At 41.4% G+C, this 21,211-nt stretch overlaps 1 protein-coding gene across 1 annotated transcript in view; it reads left to right on the forward strand.

Moving 5' to 3' along the window:
- ALG9 (ALG9 alpha-1,2-mannosyltransferase) overlaps nucleotides 1–18,503 on the forward strand; it is a 128,861-nt gene extending 110,358 nt beyond the window's left edge. The window contains exon 15 of the mRNA XM_036747968.1: nucleotides 17,466–18,503. Coding sequence (XP_036603863.1) covers nucleotides 17,466–17,589 — 124 coding nt within the window. The 3' untranslated portion in view covers nucleotides 17,590–18,503. The remainder of the gene's footprint in view (nucleotides 1–17,465) is intronic.
- Nucleotides 18,504–21,211: the final 2,708 nt, after the last annotated feature.

Here is a 21,211-nt window from a genome sequence, read left to right on the forward strand (position 1 = left end):
ACTGAAGGGGTCATAAGTGAAAAAAGTTTAAGGCCAGACTAGAGTACGGAGGGACATGAGACAGGGAGACCAGCCCTCAGGCTTTTGCAGTAGTCTAGGCATTAGGTGTTGAAGGCCAGCACCAGGGTGGTGGCAGTGTTGGGGACAAATGTGAGAAATGTTACAAAGGTAAAATTGACAAGCCTTGGTAACAGATTGGCTATGGGGAATGAGACAGTGAGAAATCAAGGTTGCAAGCCTAGGGGATGGGGAGGATGGTGGTGCCCTCAGTGGTAATAGGGAAATTTGGAAGGGGGGAGGACTTGGAGGAATGCGATAAGTTTGGTTTTGGACATGTTGAGTTTAATGGATATCCAATTTGAGATGTCCAGTAAGCAGTTGGGGAAGCAAGACTGGAGGTCAGGAAAGAGGTTATGATGGGATGGGTAGATTTTAGAATCATCAGCTGAGCGATGATATTTGAATCCATGAAAGCTGATGAAATCATGAAGTGAAATAGTATAGAGGGAGAAAAGAAGAGGACCCAGGACAGAGCTGTTAGTGGGTTGCGTTTGTCCTTCGTTTTCGAAGAGGACCATGACATCAGGGAAATGATGACATAACTTGCAGTTGACTTTTATTTGAGTGAGGAAGGACTGTGCAAGGTCACCAGCCTCACTTTCTCCTCCAGAGCCATCTGGGTCCAGTGACCAGATATTCACCAGATGACTAGAGATGGCCCAGGATGCATTGGGAGACCCTGGTCCCTCTTAGGCTAAGGTGTGATCTGGATAAAGATATGGAAGCAAAGACTGAGAAAGAATGGTCAGATAGATAGAAGATAATCAGGAGAAGGGAGTGTCATGAAACCTAGAAAGAAAAGACTCAAAAATAAGAGCAATCAACAGTGTCAAAGACTGCAGAGAGGTCACAAAGGAAGAGACTTGAGAACAGGCCATTGGATTTGGCAATTGAAAAAACAGTAACTTTGGAGAGTACAGTTTCTGTAGAATAAGGAGGTCAGAAACCACGTGATAGAGGATTAAGAAAAGAATGAGAGGAAAGGAAGTAGAAGCTCCTTTTGTAGATGGCCTTTTCAAGGAGTTTATGGAACAAGAGCTAGTGGAGATAGATGGATCAAGTGAGGGTTTTATGAGGATGAATGAGACATGGGCACATTTGTAGGCATTAGGGAAGGAGCCAGTAGGTAGAGACTGAAGATAAGTGAGGGAGCAGGGATGACAGAGGAGCCAGTCTACTGGAGAAGATGGGATAGAATGTGATCACCTGTGCATAAAGAGGGATTTGCTGTGACACGGCTGTTCGTGTGAGACTGGGGTGATGGAGGAGATAGTGACAGAAGGCATCTGAGTAATGAGAGGAGGAGGAAGGGTGGAAAAGGGGAAGCTCTCAGTAAATGAACACAGTTATTATTATTACTATTTCTAGAGAAATATGAGGGAAGGTTCTCAACTGAAAGGGTAGGAGGAAAGGAGCCAAAAACTAAAAAGTTTTTGCTTATACAAAATCAAAGTAGCTAGGTTAGAAAGGGAAGCAGGAAAAACCTAGGAAAGAAAGTAGCAATAGAGTTGTCTAGAATTCAGAGAAGACAAAATCCAAGGGATAAGCCAGCATATCTGTGTGTGGGTGTACAAATATGGAGAAACAGGGAGGGAAAATGAAAGATTACAAATCGAAGAGGTAAATTTTACATCATATATAAGATCAAAATTCTATTATGACCCTGGAATATGCTTTCCTTATTCAAAAGGTACAAGATGATAAGTAAAAGTAGAGCAAAGTAACATTATGTGTCATGAAGCTACATGCTCATGAGGAAACCTAGAAACCAAAGAAGAGTTGTAACATGAAGAACATTTGGGTGAACATCAGTGGAGGTAGAAGCAGCAGCAATGTGTGTGTGTGTGTGTATGTACATGTATTATATATGTATATATGCAGAAGCAATATATGTGCACTACAGACCAGCTAGACAGAAAGAAGAGATTGATGAGAAGTTCGGGCAATAGATTATAAGACTGGAAAAGGCATAATATAGTCAGTGTAGGAAACATGAAAGATCTGGATTTCTGCAGGGGTTCTCCCTGCCAAAATCAAAGTAGTTAATAGTTTTATGATTTGGCTAAATGATAACGGTCATCAGAATAGTAAAGCAGAGAAATTTCCCCTCTAGATCTGATTCTGACCAACAAGGAAAACTTTGTCTTTCAGAATGAGAATGGGAACTCTGGGGACAGTGATCGCTTCATCAGAAGGAAGGAGGGGATCAGTCCATAGTGACATATGCAGTAGATTTTGGTAAAAGAGATTTCACCAGGTAGAGAGAAATGACATATGGGAACTCATGGTTTAATATTTTACAGGATAAGTCAGCCCAAGAGGGATAGAAAACTCATGAATAAAATTCTGAAGCTGCAAGGAGAAATGATACTTATGGAAAAGAAATGTGGAGGTTGTCTAAAGATGAAGGGAACTTGTTAATCAACCTGAATTTGAAAGAAGTACTAAGGTTGGAAATGAAAGTACTTCATAAAGGGTAAATACCTGCCCTCTTCCCCCATTCCCACGACCTTGATGCCTGACGCTCAGCAGCTATGCACCATGGGGCCAGGCCATAGCCGTTGTAGACATTTAAGACCTATGTGGCAGCTTGGGTGATTGTAGTATCTAAGCCCTTGGCTTGCTGTTAAAAAAGACATTTGAAGAGATTGTTAGGCAGATCCCACTGTAAAGAACCAAGTTAGGCCATCTCCTAATGCATTTTCCCACGTGTTGGCTGATTTCTGAACAATTTCTTACCTAAGGAGATTTCTCAAAGAAATAGACATATGGTTCACAGAATAGTCCAGCAAGCTGTTCCCGTCTGCAGCTCTCACTACCCAGGTGGGAAATAAGATTATGCCCCTTTGACAGAATTTGGTTCTGTGCCAACAGTTCAAAATGCCCGAGTGAGTGTTGGAGTCCTTTGGATAGAATTAGTTCTGTCTCCCAACCAGTAATTGAAATGCTCCCTTCTGTTCCCTCGTGTGTCAATCACCATAGCACTCCCTTCCCCCCTGGCTTTCCTTCATTTATGCTGTTTGAATATTAGTCACATATGCTGAGACAAGAGAGAAAAGGCCTGGTTTCCTGCAGTTTACAGTTTCTTTACCAGTGTACCACTTATAAGAAAGTTCCCCTTGCCTTTCCCTCTGTCTGCTTCTGGTCCTTTCACTTTCCCTGGAGATTCTCCACCTTGAATAACTGACTTGTTTTTTGAAGGAGCACACTGTAGTGCTTAATGGGTGTTAATGGTCAACAGTCATGGTCATTTCTTCCTGAGAGAATCAGGGAAAGGGATACTTCAGAGAGAAAGATTTCAGTAGACTAAATTGTGTAGGGAGTTCTTCCAGGAATGGGGATAACCTGTACAAATGTTCGGAGATAAGAGAGGAAAGGATGAGATTGAGGAACAGCTAGTTGTCTAATTTGGAAAGGAAGAGAAAGAAGGATCAGTCAGCAAGGAAATTACATTCTAATGTGGGAAGGAGGGGAGATAGCAAGTATAATCAGAACTCGCAAGATAAACAAAGAATAAATGGAAGGTAACCTCAGTGGGGATGACACTAACAGCTCTGGAGACCAGGAAAGGACTCATGGAGGAGGTTGCATGGAGTCTTAAGGAAGCCAGGGGTTTGAAGAGTCTGAGGTTGGGAGAGGAAATGTTCCAGGCATGAGTTAAAAAACACAGAGGCAGAATATCATATGTCATGAGGGAGGAATAACGAGTGGGCCAATATGTCTGGATCAAAGAATGTAGATCACAGCAAATATAACATAAGATAGATGGGGAGGGGCCAGATTATGAAAAAAAATTATTTTTAAAATAAGTTTTATTGGTGTGTTTTGTTTTTCATATCATCATAATTTTTCTCCATATCCTTCTCCCTCCCACAGATCCCTACCATATAACAATATTTTTAAAGACAAAAAAATTAAAAAGATGAAAACTATCAGCATAGCTCATGAAAACATGTGCTGTATGCAACATTTCTGGACCTTCTACCTTTGCAAAGCAGAAAGGTAGAACTGTCTGCAGACCTAGATGACTAGGAGGATGGGTCTCTTGACTATAATCAGGAAGTTCAGAAGAGGGGATGACTTGGTAGAAAAGATAGTGAATCCTGTTTTGGACTTGTTGAGTTTGAGATGCTGATGGGACATCCAGTCTGGAACATCTGACAGGAAGTTGGTGATGGGGAACCAGAGCTGAGGAGAGAGACTAGGGCTTGAGAAATAGGGCTGAGTGATAATAGTTGAATCCTTGGGAACTGATCAGAATACTAAGTGAGAGAGTCTAAAGAAACAAAGAAGAGATGCCAAGACACAGTCTTTGGGGACAGGGCCCCCACAATAAGTGTATGTGTGAGAAATGGTTGAAGATACAACAAAAGAGACTGAGAAGCAGCAGTCAGTCAGATAGGGAGGAGGACCAAGAGAAAGCAAAGTCACCAAAATCCAGAAAATAGCCAGGAGGATAAAGTAGGCAACCATGCCTACTTTATGAGTGTGGGAAAAAAGCCCATTCTATTTGACAATCATTAGTAACTTTGGAGAGAGCTGTTTCATTTGATTGATGAAGTCAGAAGCCAGATTACAGAGGGTTTAAAAGAGAATGAGAGATAAAATGGAGGCACTGATTGTAGAGGGCTTTTTCAAGAAATTTTGCTGAGAAGAGGAGGAAAGCTATATAGCTAGAGAGCATGGTACGATCCAGTGAAGTTTTTTTTTTTTTTAAAGAATGACTAAGTGGTAGGGAGATTTGGGGAAGATGGTAATATTTTAGTATCTATAAGAGCCCAAATTTCTCTCAGATAGCCCAATAAAGCTTTAAAAATCCAAATATTAAAAAAAGAATAAGGAGAATTGCCTATAGACTCCACCTTTGCCTAGAGATACACAGAAGGACAGTCAGAATCCTACAGAAACTCTGAAGTAGAAAAGCTGAGTAGGTGGAAAGTACAAGAAAAGCAGCCCCAGAGCCCCTGGGGTTGTGCTCTGAGATGAGCCCAGCGATGCCCAAGGGGTAGGAGAAGAGCTTTTAGCAGAGACCAGCTCAAGAGCTGCCCTGGAGTCCCATGGCTGGAGCCCAGTGACGGGTGACCCTAGAGCCCAGTACTAGGAGAGGGATCCCAGGCAGAGCTCAGCTCAGGGATGGCCCAGAACTCCCTAGTGAGCAATAAGCCCCACATGCAGAAAAAAGGAAAAAGGGGGCATGTGGAGCTCAGGGAGGGGCAGAGCAGTGAGCCATTTGTCAGTGAGAAAATGGCCCTGGGCAGATAAGAAGAGGGAAAAGTTGCTTGGAACCCTGGCCAACAGATGAGGGACCCTGAGCAGCATCCAGAAAACCCTGGCCCAGCTATGCACACAGGCAGCCTTGACCTAAACTACAGTAGGAACAAGTTCCAACAGTACTTACAGAAGAAGGGGCCTAATCTTGGATGCTATAGTTAGGGATCGGGCACAGTCTGCCCCTCCCCATTCAGGAGTGCAGTAGAGCTTTACTCAGCCTGTACAATGAGGCTGCTGAGATGAGTAATTCAAGACAAATACTAACTGCTATTAGGAAAAATACCTACCCTCAATCGACTCCCAGGGTGAAAGCCCCAAGGAAAAGAGCAGCATCCCAGGAAGTCCAAATAGAGCCTCAGAGAAAAAGAAGACCCAGCCGCAAGGATTGTAAAAAGTAGTAATACGTGGAAGAAATGAAATGCAATATAAAATAAGAGCGCTAGGAAGGAAAGAATGGTGAGGAGAACTGATACCTTAGATATATGAAAACAAAACCAAAAGATAGAGGGAGAAAAAACCAGGAGAAAATAATAGCAAATTACTGTCATAAACAACCTTCCTGGAAAACATCATGGAGAGATAGTCTAAGAATGGTTGAACTATATGAAAATCAGAACCGATGGAAAGCCTCAGTACCACATTTCTATAAATTACAAATAAAAACTGCCCAAAGCTGTTAGAACCAGAGGACACAATGAAAATAGAATATACTAGTCACCTCTAGAAAGAAACTCCAAACTGAAAACACCCTGATCAAAATTCAGAGCTTCCAGGTCAAAGAAGAAATGCTACAAGCAACCAGAAACAAAGAGTTGAAGTACCAAGGAGCCACAGTGAGGCTCACAGATGAAGACTTGACAGCTGCCACCTTAAAGGGGAGGAAAGCTTAGACTACACTATTCCTTACAATCAAAAATAACCTATCTGGCCAAAGATAATCCTGTGAAGGGAGAGGGGAAGAGAGGAATAGACCTTCAATGAAATAATTTCCAAACATTCTTGATGAAAAGGCCAGAACGGGGTGTGTATTTTGAAATGGAAATGTAGAAGCCAAAATAAACATAGAAAGGCACACACATGCTTAAAAGGGAACAAGTAGGGATGGATTGTTTACATACTAATAAATGGACAGTAGAGTTATTCTCAAAACCCTAATGTCTTTAAGAGTCATAGAGAAAGGTGAATATGATTTATAGAGGTGGATACATACCTAAATACATACCTAAAGATCGTGGTATATAAATATGTTAAATTCAGAGGGGAAATGGGGTGTCACCCTTGACTTCCCACTCTCACCTCGCCATCCAGTCTGTTGCCAATGCCTAGCTTACCTCTGTAACATCTCTCCTAACTACCCCCTTCTCTTCTCTGACACTACCACCACAGTGGTTCAGGTATCTGCTCACACTGGACTATTCCAAGAGCCTGCTGGTGGGTCCTTCTGCCCCAAGTCCTTCCTCACACCAGTCCATCCTCCACTCAGCTGACAAAGTAATCTTTCTAAAGTGACCACGTCATCCTTCTAACTCAGTGAACTCCACTGGCTCTCTGTCACCTCCAGGATCAAATATAAAATCCCCTGACATTCAAAGTCCTTCATAACCTGCTCCCTCATACACACACACACACACACACACACACACACCCTGCAATAGATGCTGAAAAGGCTTTTTGACAAAAATCAATATCTATTTCTACTTAAAACACTAGAAAGGATAGGAACAAATGGACCCTCCCTTAATATATTAAAAAATATCTAAGACTAAGAAAAAATATATATAATGGAGAAAAGTTAAAGGCCTTTCTAATAAGATCAAGGGTAAAGCAAGGATGTTCATTTAACCACTACTATTTAATGTAGTCTTAGAAATGCTAGCTACAGCAATAAGACAAGAAAGGTAAATAAAGGAAATAAACCTAGGCAAAGAAGAAACAAAATGGTCACTTGTTGCAAGTTGCAAGTTGCAAGATGTCACAAGTGATTAAAGGTAGCTTGGACACAACAGTGAATAGAGTGCCAGACCTGGGGTCAGGAAAAACTGAGTTTAAATCCAGTTTCAGTCTCTTACTAGATGTGTGAACCTGGGCAAGTCACTTCACCACTGTCTGTCTCAGTTTCTTCATCTGTAAAATGAGAATAATAATAGAACCTACCTTCTAGGGTTGTTATGATGATAAAATGAGATGAGTTGTAAAGCACTTCATAAACCATAAGGCATTACATGAATAATTGTTATTATTTTTTAATGTGTACTTTCCTACAAAACCCTAATGAGTCACTTAAAATTAATTAAAGCAATATATTCATCAGAGTTGGAGGATTTATTTTATAATTCACACAAATAATCAGCATTTCTGTAAAATACTAACAAAACTTGGCAGTGAGCTAACTAGACATTTGAGAATTATATGAATCTATCCATAAAAATCTATCTGCAGAAGCAAAGATAGACCTAAGTAATTGGAGAAACATTATTTGCTCTTGAACAGGTCTAGTGCAATAAATGTTCATCATACCTAAATTAATGTATATATTCCTTCCCATACCAAACCACCCAAGTATTATTCTATAGAATTAGAAAAAATAACAACACGATTCACACGGAGGAACAAAAGGTCAGGAATCTCAAGGGTAATAGTGAAAGGGGGGGAAGGGTACCCATCAGTAAAAGATCTTAAATTATATTACAAAGCAGTAATCATGAAATGATTTGCTACAGGTCAAAAAAGAGAGGACAGTCAGCAGAACAGATGAGGTACACAAGGTACAGCAGCAAACAAACAGTAGCATACTGTTTGATAAACTCAGCGACACCAGTTACTGGGGAAAAGACTCAATTATTGACAAAAATGCTTGGAAAACTAGTTACCTATTTGGCAAAAAGTCAGTATAGATCAATGTCTCATACCACATATTAAGATAAACTCCAAATAGATGCATAATTTAGACATTAAAGATATCATCAAGCAAATTAGAGGAACAAAGAAGAAATTAGCTTTCAAGTCAGGGTCAGGGAAGGCTTCAAGAACAAAAAAGGGACAGAGAGGATCACAGAAAATAAAATGGACAATTTTGATTATATAAAATTTAAAAGTTTTTACAGAACAGATTTAATGTGCCTAAAATTAGAAGAGATGGGGGAAAATCTTTAACATAAACTTCTCTGAGAAAGATCTGAAATTCAAGATATTTAAGGAACTGATCCACATTATAAGATGAGCCATTTCCCAATAGATAGGTGAAAGGATATGAACAAGGAGTTTTCAAAGGAAGAAATCCAAGTAATCAACAAGCATATGAAATATTGCCCCAGATCATTATTTTTTTGTTGTTGTTCGGTCATTTCAGTTGTGTCCAGCTCTTCGTGACCCATCAGAGTTTTTTATTGGGCAGAGAGATTGGAGTGGTTTGCTGTCTTCTTCTCCAACTCATTTTACAGATGAGGAAGCTGAGGCAAGCAGGGTTAAGTGACTTGCCCAGGTTCACACAGCTAGGAAGTGTCTGAGGCCAGTCTTCCTGAGGTCTTCTTGACTCCAGGCCCAGCGCTCTATCCACTACACCACCTAACTGCCTCAAATCATTAGTAGAGAAATGCAAATTAAAAGAACTCTGGGGTTCTACCTCATATTCATCTTTTGAACCTCACTTTGAACTGATGTAGAATGATGTGAGTAGAATTAGGAACGGATATGAAAATGAACAGTCTAGGGGAAAAAAATCGAAGCATTCAGTGCAGTGATCAATTATGGTTCCAAAGAGTCAATGCTACTCGCCTCCAGCACAGAGGTGATGGACTGGACATGCAGAGTGAGACATATGTTTTTGGACATGGTCACGTGGTGGTTTGTTTTGCTTGACAATGTGTGTTTGTTGCAGGGTTTACTCTTTTCTTTTTTCCTCCGAGGGTGGCGGAGGGAGGTTGGAGGGAAAGAGGGTAGAGGCTTGTTAGTTGGGGGAAAACTTCTTTGATTTTGAAAATGTATGTTGAAATCTCCCAGAATAAAAGGAGTTGGGATGGAGAGGAAGACTGTAAACCAGGCAATGAACTCATTGAGAAAGGAAAGATGATGTCCTTGGGGAGAGGAGGATCAGTAGATAACCATTACCAGAATCTGGATTAAGTGCAGGAGACAGGCAGAAAGAAAGAGTATCTAAAACAAGGTACCTAAAATTACAGTGATACTGAAGCATAGGAGCAAGATAATGATGTTGTCGGGGAGGCGGGATGTGAATTGGGGATCAAAGGAGGGAATTCCAGATCTTAGGATCTTGTTGGTAGAGTAGTTTTGAATGATGGTTCATCTGAGGCTTAATTACCCATGTGTGTTGCCAAAGACAAATAAAGATGGTAGTAATGAGAATTGAGGAAGTTGACAAACTGAGAGTCCAGGATGTTAGAAGTATTATCAGTGCCATTATTAAAGTAACCATAGAGAAGCCACCTAACTGAAGTAGGTGCTGAAGTAGATCTTCCCCAGAGTTGAGTTGCTTGGGGATATAACCAAAAATAAGATGGTAAGCTTCTAAGAATAAACCCCAGTGAGGCTTCAACAAAGCTGAAATACAAAGGGGAAGGCCTTTCAGATGTAAAGGAAACATTTTATACCTTAGAAAGACTCTTAGATTTGAGCAACTCACCTACCCATGAAAAGGCCCCCAGAAACAACAAATTTGCCCCAGGGTAAGACTGCCTCCATACCTTTGTCTATGAATGCCAATGGGCATTAGATTCCTCATACACAGTCTGGGAAATGGTCACCATAAGTAAGGATGGGATCCCTCACTGAAGAACCCTTGCTCTAACCAGGAAAAAATGGTGAAACAAGAAAGACTACATCTCTCCCACCTCCTGCCTGAATTAGGGTGACAAAACTCAGGGCCAAGTCTCCAATCCTTGGTTAAAGATTACTTACTATTCTTACTAAAAGATCCCAGTTATGCTTTAACAGAAAAGAGCATGCTAATACCCCGTGTCAGAGCCAGAGGGCAGAGGTGGTACAGACTGCAGTTGCCCTTTGAAAAGCAAGAGTGGGGAGTCCAGGGAGTCAGGCTGTCTAGCAGAGATGCCATGGTCTATGAAAAGTTCAATGACCGAGTGTCTTACCTTGCCCAGTCTTGCATTGAGTTGACCCATCCACTGCAGTGTACCTTATGAGGAGCGAGGGCAACTAGGTGGTACAGTGGACAGAGCGCTAGACCTAAGTCAGGAAGGTCTGAGTTCACATCCAGCCTATGACTGGTAGCAGTGGGACCCTGGGCAAGTCAATTTCTCTCCACTTTGGTTCCCTCATCTGTAAAATGAAGATAATGATAGTTAGTACCTTCTTTCAAAGGTGATTGGGAGGATAAAATGAGGTGTTTGTGAAGTACCTTGCAAATCTTACAGTGCTGTATGAATACTAGCTTTTATCATTATCATCATTAATACCCCATCCTGGCAGTAGGGTGACTTCTCTATCACCTGTATCAATACACTGCCACACCCTGCCTTGAAGTGAACTGCATGAACCCTTTCCTAATGAAAAACAGATATTGAGACCTTGCTGTTTCACAACTCTGAGTCACTTTGGCTACATGGGCTCCCTAAACATGACTTTGGGGAAAGGGCTTTGTAACTGTTATGCTTGCTACGTCTGCTGGCTGATCGTTAATGAGAAGCAAAGCAGTGGGTACTTGTGAGCTGGAATGTTAGGCATAGTCAGCCACAGGGCTGCCCCCTGCAAGCCAAGGGAGTAGGTTCTCACTGAGCATCCAGCCTGCCAAGGTCAGTTTGAGTGGGAAGAGTTAGCCCAAAGTTGGTGCTGCATCAGTATAAGACTGATGTAGTGGAAAGAGTGCTGGATTTATAGTCAAGTGACCTTGGGCAAGTCACTTATTCTGTCTTGTATCTGTGAAGCAAGGGGATTTTACTTACTAGATGATTTCTGAGGTGCCTTCCAACTCTTTATAATTTTGTGATTCTGTAAATTAACACAAGGGAAAATTGGAAATACATTTATTTTGGTAAGTTGAGAGGGTCCGAGAGAGCATGAAAATGTTGATGGATTCCATGGGCAGAGATGTGGAATAAGGAAGACTCATTCTTGAATGCCACATGGGGACCAAGTTCTTCTGAATGGGGTGCAGCTTATGGACATTGTGAGATCTGTGATGACTGGAGATGAGGTAGAGAGGACATTAAAGCCCAGGTGCTGCAGTTATTGAGAAAGATGGGAGACTATCCTAGAAGTTGGTATACAATGGTGACAAAGACCAGTAGGACCAATAGATCTTCTCCTACCTCTGCTTCTGACCCTCCTGACTTCACTGCCATGGCTCCGCTAGCTGCCTTCTCACCCTGGAACATCCCTCAGGATCCCTTCTTCCATTTGTTAGTTACCTGTGGAATTTCCAATTTAAAAGAGGCCCCAGACCAGCCATCTTTCATTTCTCTTCCAGCTCTGCTTCTGACTTTTTGGACTTACCTTTTAGGTGTTATCTTCCCTCTTCCTGTCCCCTCCCCCCATTAAAATGTAAAGGGAAGGAAAAGGCACATTTAGTAAGCACCTACTATGTGCCTTGCACTATGCTAAGCACTTTACAAATATTGTCTTATTGGATCCTCACAACCACCCTGGGAGGTAGATGCTGTTATTATCCCCAATTTACAGGCGAAGTAACTCAAGGCTGACAGAGGTTAAGTGACTTGCCTAGAGTTACACAGCTAGTGAGTGTTTGAGGCTGAATTTGATCTTGGGTCTTCTTAACTCCATGTCTAGCACTCTATCCACTGTTCTACCCAACTCCTCAGGAGCTCTCCCCCAGACTTCACTAATGACCTTTTTGATCAGGCCCAGCTCTTTTTGAGATTCCCGAGTTTATCGGCAAGGGACTTTGGGGTAGGCTGTGGCATGAGACCTGAATGAGAATTCGGACCAGTTTTTTCGAACCTAGAAGTACTCTCAAAGTTCAGTTTTGTGCTTAGGTTTGTGAATTGTAAATGGCATGAACATACTGCCTTCAAAAAGCCACATTAGCAGAAGTAGCGTGAGGAAAACTGGCAGTGGTTTTAGATTACAGGCTCACAGAGGATATTAAATGTTGGAAGAATATATTAAAAATAAAAAATAATAAAAGAAACTCTTCTCTAAATGTGTTAGATTTGTTTCTTTTTTAAAGTGAAAAATGGACCTACCGGATCCATTCGTGCCTGTTGAACTAGAGACTTGGGGGACTAGCAGCCAGTCTTCCATTGACGTCAGCAAGGGCAGATTTAAATCTCCACAGCAGAATGCTCCCCAGCTTTGATAAATGGGTCGGCTAATTGAATTAGAAAACATTCTGAGCCATCAGCTAATTATGCTGTTTAGGCAACTGCTTTGTCCAAGTTTGTTTCATCTCCCATCCATCCACTGCATGAGCGGCTCTCACACTGGGAGGGTCTGTGTCTCGGCTCTCATGAGAGGGGGCTGTCTTTCATATCTCCTTAGGCTGGGCTGCCTGTGCTCCCACACGGCTATACTTTGACTTTTATGCTGTAAGATCCTTAAACCTTAGGACCATTGATTGTATTAGTTTTATAGGCATTTGTTTTGTTCTTTTTAAATACGTGGAGACATATGCATGCAACCTTGTGTATGTGTACATATATTTATGTTACAAACTTGCTATTCTAGTGGCCAGACCCTTATCTTCCTCATGAAGGCAAATAACAAATTTGATTTCCCTTCTTTCACAGCAACCCTACCACTCACCAGAATCTGAAAAGGTCACAGTCTTTAGTGAGCATATCAAAGCTGTTGGTAGGAAAGATTTCCAGAATGACAGCTGCACTGTTAGAGATGAAGAATTCAAATGAATTTGTTCTTTATTCAAAAAACAAAACAAAACAAAAAACCCCAACACAGAATCTTATTCCAGTCCAGAGGTGGGAATGGAGCTAAGCATACTCAGTGTTTTTCTCACTTCATCTTCTGGTGAAAATTGGTGATTTCATGTGCTAAAGATAGATAGTGTTGGCCTGCTGTGGGTCACAAGTAGAAGTTGCAAGAGAAAAGGCAACATGAAGCTGGTTTGCCAGCCTGCTCCATTCACATCAAAGATTGGAGGACAAATAGGCATCTTCTAGGCTCTTCCTTTAATTCCTCCCACACGCCCCATCTTCGTTTTTTACATAACCTTATGTTTGGATCTTAGAAGTTTTATTTCCCTTTCTTTATTGAGTACATTGCCAGAGGCCATCTTTTTGTGGTTTGGTGGTGGGAGAGTTAATAATGGTGAGGATGAGTTTCTTCCTTGACTAAGTAGGTCCGGATGAGAAAGACCTGATCTTATTCTCTCTGTCCTCACTGAGATAGCTTCTTACCCAAGGCTGAATGCTCAGGAGGATGGAGAAGCATCTGAGTAGCCGCTTGACATTCGTTGCTAAAGACAAAAGATAGCTCATTCTTGTTACCTAAATTGTTCTAGTAATGGGAATAGAATGTCTATCTTTCTTATTGTTAGTGTGGCTGTCTGTATAAGACATGTAACCTCCCCACCCATCAAGGTTTTGTGTGACTTTTAGAACTACCTAATTATTCATCAGGGAAAGGTAGTATTGAGGGTAGTTTTTATTTTGCCCATAGAATAAAATCTAAATTACTGAGTCTCACATTCAAGCCCTCCCACAATTTAGCCCCTGCTCTCTTCCAATCCAACTATTTTTTTTTCAATTTAGCAAGCGCTAATTTTTCCTCCCACTTCCTTCCTCACTGAAAAAAAGGCACCATTTCAACATGTAAGTGTAGTCAAGCAAAACAAATTCCTACATTGACCATATCCAAAAGGATGTTTCTCCTTCTGTGTATTAGTCCATTAGTACAATGCACAAGATTGTTTGAGAGCCTAAGTTACCGAGAAGGTGCTGACCTTTTTCATCCAGAAGTTCCATGTATTAGTGAAATCACAGGCCCATTTCCTGTTCTTATCCCTATGCTAAGGCACTGGGGAGATAGAGAAAAAAATGAGAAATGCTTATGTTCTGCCTCTCCAACCTTGTTGCCTGCAACTAGCCCATGGAAACTTGCCACTCAAACTGATACTCATTGTTCCCTGAATACATCATATACATCCTTGCCTCATGCTTTTAGTCATGCTGTTCGTCCCACGTGGAATGTCCCTCCCAACCTCCCCCCCTTTTATGTTCCAGCTCATTTTCCACAACCTCCTCCCCCGTGAAGCTTTTCTGGACCATTTTAAAGTCTTAGTAATCACTTCTCTGAAATCTATAATACCCAGTCAGTACTTTGTTGGCATCTGCTACTTTGTATTTATTATGTACATATCCAGTCCTCTCAAATAGATTATTTAGGGCAGAGTCCATAGGACCAAGCTATTAGGGGCCCTGGAAAGTGCTATTTAGTTCAACTTTCTCATTTTACAGGTGGAAAAAAACAGATTTATAGAGATTAGGTGACTTACTCATAGTCACACGAATAATAAGCGGCACAATCAGGATTTGAACCCAGATCCTCTGACATCATGTCTTATATCTCTTTGTATCCCCTGGACCTTGAAAAGCGCCCTACACCTAATAAATAATTGTTCATGATATTACATCCCATAAACAACCCAGTATAATCTTTTGAAATTTTTCTTTGTTTTGTTTTAATCATTCCAAGCCTGATCTCTTCCTGTTCTGGTAAGTTGACCAGGACAAGGTACTGATTATATTCTGTACTGATATGTGTTTTGTGGGGTATGACATTTCAATCAAATGCCCAGTTTTACTCACGTGCACCACACTTGGGCTTTTAGGTATTTACACTGGCTTACTGCCTTCCATCCTGACTTTCGCCTGAGCTACGTAGCACAGATGGAACAGATAATTTCTGGACAAACAAAAGTACTTCCTCTTCTTGTTCACCTTGGTTTTGATCTCCCCAGCTTAAAGCTCGCCTTTATGAAAACTCAGCCTTTTCTCATCTTTCTCTCTTCAGAGCCAGTTTTCTCTGTTAAAGCCTCTAAGCTGCTGATTGTTGAAGTGCAGTTCTGATTGAGTAGAGAGTGCTGCCAGCTCTCAAATTGGGAAGTGTGTGGGCCAATCCTGATAGCATTGTGTTTGGGCATTGCAGCAGTCTGCCAGACTGGGGGGTTATGATGCCAATGCAAATACCACACTAGCATTTATTAGTTTGGGATTTGGAGGAAGAATAGGCAGTGGTACATCCCTCATCATTCACATTCAGTGTAGCAGAGAAAAGGTTGTTCTCTGATTTTTCTCAGAAATGATTGCTACAGGAAATAGTGGCTAATGTAGAAGGTGGTACAATATTTTTTTTAACTTACTAATAAAAGTTGTCCCTTTGGCGTGTTCCCACTCTTAACAAACTCATCAGTTTCAGGAATTCAATTTAGCTTATGTATTTTTATGTCTAAGACTAGGTCTCACTGTCTTGCCCAGGCTAGAAGTATAGCAGATACTCATGGCACCCAACCCCCGCCTCCATGCCCCATTTGATCAGCATGGGAGCTTTGACTTGCTCCATTTCCAACCTGGGATGGGTTACCACACTTAGGATTTAATTCGGACATCTGATAGGCTTAGTATACTGTAGCCCATAATTACTGTTCTCAAGCAGTCCACTAGCCTCAGCCTTCCCAGGAGCAGGGCTTACAGGCATATACCACCTTGCCTAACCAATTTAGCTCAGTTAAAATAAATATTAAGTATCTACTTTGTGCAAGGTGAAAGGCATTGTAGTATGGTAGGTAAAGGACTGATCTTGGAGTTATAAAGACCTAGGTTCAAGTCCTGACTCTGGCACACTGGCTGTATAACTGTGAGCAAGTCACTTAACTTCTCAGCACCCTAGGCCAGTGGTCCCCAAACTTTTGAAATCACAGGCTCCATCAGTATAAGAAATTTTTTCATGCAATAATTTTGTACATTAGAAAACTCACAAAAATAGAAATTTTATAAGGGCGAGAAAGGTGATATAATATCTGACCTAAAAGTAAATAGATTTCCACTGGAGTTTATTAATTAAGGAGTGGCATGGTCAGATCTGTGCATTAGAAATATCATTTTTGGCCACTGAGGAGAGGCTGTATTGGAGAGGAGAGAGACTTGAGGCAGGGAACCCAATGAAGAGGCTATTGCAAGTCTAGTGCCAGGGTGTCTAGAGACTTGATTTCAGTCCTGTACTCAAGAGGCCTACAGAATTCACCACACAGGTGTCCTTAAATCCTGGGGAAAGTAAGAGCCAGAGGCTTTGCCAATTGAGAATTGGACATCTGTAGTATCTTTTTGCCTTGTCCGTAAAAATGTCATGAAATCATATTAGTCATTATAAACCTTTTCAATTGGTCTAGGACTTCTGTGAGACAACCTAGGACAGAATTAGTATAGCTCCATCAAGGCTGTTTGAAAAGAGATGACAGAGTCCTTGGAGTAGCCAGGTTTTGGAATGGGTAGGATAAAGAGTCAGACCTTGATTAGGTCACGTAACACCATCTTGTTGGGTAATAAACTTCTCTGCTGCTGCTCTGGGAATGCATTCTTGACCATAGTATTCTGTCTTGTTTTGTTTTATAAAAGCCCAAGATGCTTGTTTCTAGGATAAAATACAAACTCCTCTGTTGGCACTTAAGCCCTCCACGGTATGACTTCGGCCTCCCTCTCCCTACTACTTTTCATGAGCTCTGTGGTCTAGCCAAACTTTCTCTTCCCCATAATACTCCATCTCTTTTCTCACCAGCCTTGGCCTAGGGCTAGGCTGTTCCTAGGCCTGGAATTATTCCTCCTTTACCTCCACCTCTAGGAATCGCCCCTCACTTCCTTCAGAGTGGAGCTTGAGTGCCAGTTACACGAGGCATTTCCTGATCCCTCCAGCCATTAGTGCCTTCTTTCGCCGACATGACCTTTTATTTCCTATCTCTTTATACGTGTACGTGTTTCTCTACAGACAGTGTGAAAGTTCCTTGAGGACGAGGACTGTTTATTTTTGTCTTTCTATCCCCAGAGCCTGGCACATAGTAGGTGCTTAATGATGGTTTATTGATTTCTTTCCCGCAATTATCTTGGGTACCATTGGAAGATTTTTTTGTCACTTCTAGTAAATCTGTTGAATAATAAAATTCTCTCCTCATTTTTACCTTTTTCATTTTTCAGATCTTCAAAACTACTGCGAGCGTTCTACGTTCCTTTCCTGTCGGAAAAGCACACAGTGTATGTAAATTATACGATCCTCAAACCCCGGAAAGGAAAGCAAGCCAGGAAGAAGACTGGTGGTTAACAGCACACCTGTGGTCCCAAAGAACCAGCCATTGCTGCTAACTAGTGGCTCCACGGCATCATTTCCTCCACTCATCACTTGTAATGCTCACAATAAAGATTTTCCAACAAGAATACTGGAATCCAGGTGCCTCAGGCTATTCAAAGTTAATTCCATACTTGCAGTTTTTGCCTGTATCTCTGTTCTGCTTCCAGAGTCTTGTGAACTGGAGCAGCGTGGGTTATGCAGTGGAAGACTTCTGCTATGATACCTGTAAACAGATTTTTTTCTGGCCAGTTATATTATGAGACTGAAAAAAGAATAAATCTAACTGTCAGGAAGACTGGGAAAGCTGTGGACTGGTCGTCTCTGTTCAGTGGTTCTCTTCTGCCCTAGCCGAACACCAGGGAAATCCTCAGCAACTCTCCTGCCTCTGGGGCTTCTCTGCCCATGGCTGCTTGGCATCTCCTTGGCATCTCCTAGCACTCTTCCTTGTGCTTATTCTCAGCAGTGGAATCGGAACAACCAGATACCCATCCACATGTCTTTGTTCCCCCCAGCAAAACCAAACTTCTGTTAAGTACTTCACAAGACCAGGATGTCTGTCCTGGAGATGTAGCTCAGGAAGGAGGCAGACTTTTGTGGAACTCTGACCTAATTTTTATTCTTTTGTAATTACCCATAAGTTCCATTCTTTCATTTCCTTTCTAAAGTGTGAATTTATGGAGTTTCTATAAGTTGAAACAGTTTACCTTCCCTTGAATGCTAAGTGAATGGGGAATATTTGGGGAAAAGTGCCTAATTTTAATTCTCTGCATGATGTCATTGTTTTAAGAAATGTATTTTGTAGAATCCATAGCAGACTCTGGAGGAAGTGATTGAGAGAAAAAGTTTCTAGCAGACTCTAGACTCTAGCAGACTAGAGAGAAAGAAAAAAGATACAACTGAAGAGAGCGTGGGGGGAGGGGGAAAGGCGGGAAGTGGGAAGCAAGAAGCAGAGGGGAGAAGTGAGTCTTCAGAGCATCTCTAGCAATTCCACTGGGAAGCAGATCCTTCAGGGAGCTTTGATGGTGTAGCAAAGACAGTACCTGTACATGGCACTCAGAGAAGCAGAGCTGGAAAATCAGAAAGAACCAGATGACCAGTCAGGATGGCTTTCAACCCAACTATGAAAACATGACCTGAAAGACTTAGATAGGAGGGGGTTCAGAGGAACATTGGAACTTTCCATTTTAAGGAGGTGATTTTATTTGGGTATGAGTTTGGGCGCGGCTGCCCATGACTCAGACTGCTGGGACAAAGCTATTCCTTCCAGGCTGTATTCATGGTGTGTGGGAGTATCTGTTTTGGTATTGTTTGGGCAGCTCCCTCAATAGCTATGGACTCCCCTGTCTCAGGAGGACAAAGAGTACATTGTTGAATCAGATTCCTCTGCTGGGCCCCAAAGGGATCAGTGTCAGTGCTGTTCCTAAACATTTAGGCTTAAATAAGGTGCCAAAAATCTTTAAGAATGATAGTTTCTAGTATCTACTACTGAGGTAAATTAATTTTCTGAAATTTCCATTTCACATCCTAAATAGAATGACTTCTCAGCAGGACCAAACCTAGGAAAGGAAAAGATCGCTGATGAAAGGAGGAATAATTGGTTGCTTACTTCAGAGACTATCTGAGACAGAGCTGAAGCATTAAGAAACAATAGGTCTGGATAGAAGAATAGACAAGATTTACAAGTAACTTGGGAAGGAATTGAGTATAGATTCCCTTTAGGTGCTGCTGAGGCTCCTGACTTTAAATTTCTTTACCCACACTAGCACCAAACCAGCCTGGCTAAGAGCTAAAAACATCTGGACCTTGAGGCAAGGCCTCTGCCTTCTGCCAACATTATTGAAAGGGTTAATGGACCAGACACCGATGGATACCACTTGGGTGGATGCAGTGTAGACCTTGCAACACTTATACGTCACTACAGACTTAGGCATTTGCTAGTAAGTTAAACTGCTCAGAGGGGAGAATTAAATTGAAAAAAGCACAGACCTATGATATTGATGTTTCATCTTGGCAGGGAGATAACCCTCAGTTCTCAAAGGCCATGCTCACATGGCCAAGTTCCTAGCCAAAAAAGTATAGTCCTAACAGCAGACTGTGCGCATCATCTGAAAACCAGCTTAGCCAAATTGGGGAGAGTATCAGAAGTCACAAGGGGGTGGATTTGGGGGGGCATATTTTTAAATTTATTTATTTATTTTTAGTTTGCAACATTAAGTTCCACAAGCTTTTGAGTTCCAAATTTTCTTCCCCTCCTTCTGCCCCTCCCCAAGATGGCGCGCAGTCTGATACAGGTTCTACATATACATTCACATTAAACATTTGCACATTAGTCATGTAGCAAAGAATTAGAACCAATGGAATGAATTATGAGAAAGAAGAAACAAAACAGAGACAGCAAATAGTATGCTTCGATCTGCATTCGGACTGTAATTCTTTCTCTGGATGTAGGTAGCTTTTACCATCATGAGTCTTCTGGAGTTGTCTTAGAACCTTGCATTGCTGAGAAGAGCCAGGTCTATCAAAGTTAGTCATCGGGAGCCATATTCACAAAGATGATCACTTTAGGTATAGAGTAGTTTTAGTCTGCATTAATGAAGTATAAAACACAAAAAGCCTAATCCAGAACATGCATTAGAAACATCAGGCCCTGCCCCTTTTGATACTTGTGCATTTTTCTCTGCAGTAGGTCCATTAAGACAGAATAACAAATATTTATTGAGTACCTGCTGTGTGCAAGGGACAGTGCTAGAGGTACCTGATGTAAGGAGAGACAAAGAAGTTTAAAACAGTTCTTGGCTTCAAGCAGCTTGTAATCTAATTGGGCAGAGATAAGTGAAAGGTATCCATATCTTTGTAACAAGTTTGTAGGGAGAAAGGAGAAGTGTGAGAGGAGCCAGGGTGAGTAGCATTCCTAAAACAGAATAGTGGCTGCCCTTCCGGGATGGCTGGTGCGTTGTTTCTGTAGATTGGGTATTGTTTATTGGGTGTTATTATTGCATCGGAGAGGACTGTTGGACATAATAGAAAAGAAGAAGACTTTTGATTTTTAATGTTCTTGGATTGAGGACTACTAGCTATAAGAACCTGTTCCTGATGGATTAATTGCTCTTTGCACAAAAGTCCTTTGACTGCCCAATTTTAACTTCTGACTGTGTGGCTTTGTGGCAGCATTGTCTGTTTTATATCTAGTAGATTTAATCTGATGTGAAAGCATTCACATCATTTAATTTAATTAATTTATTTTTAAAGTTTTATTGATGCCTTTTGTTTTTACCACATCATTTCTGTATATCCTCCTCTACTCTCCCACTCCCCCCCCCTTGTTCTTTGAAACAAAAGAATGAGTTCATCAAAACCAAGTGAGACCATGTTTAACAGTGTATGCAACATTTTATACCCATAATCCTCCACCTCTCCAATGAAAAGTACAAGAAGTATCTCCATCTTTTCTCCAGAGCTAAGACTGATCATTACAATTACACTCTGCCCCTGTGGCTCCTTCCTCTAATTGAATGATTCCTTCCAGAACTTCCATTTTAAGAAAAGTGCCCAGGCTCAGCATGTCTTCATTCCTTTCCAGGTTCTACTCCAGCAT

Source organism: Trichosurus vulpecula, chromosome 2 (genome assembly GCF_011100635.1).
Source record: "Trichosurus vulpecula isolate mTriVul1 chromosome 2, mTriVul1.pri, whole genome shotgun sequence".
Classification (NCBI taxonomy): Eukaryota; Metazoa; Chordata; class Mammalia; order Diprotodontia; family Phalangeridae; genus Trichosurus; species Trichosurus vulpecula.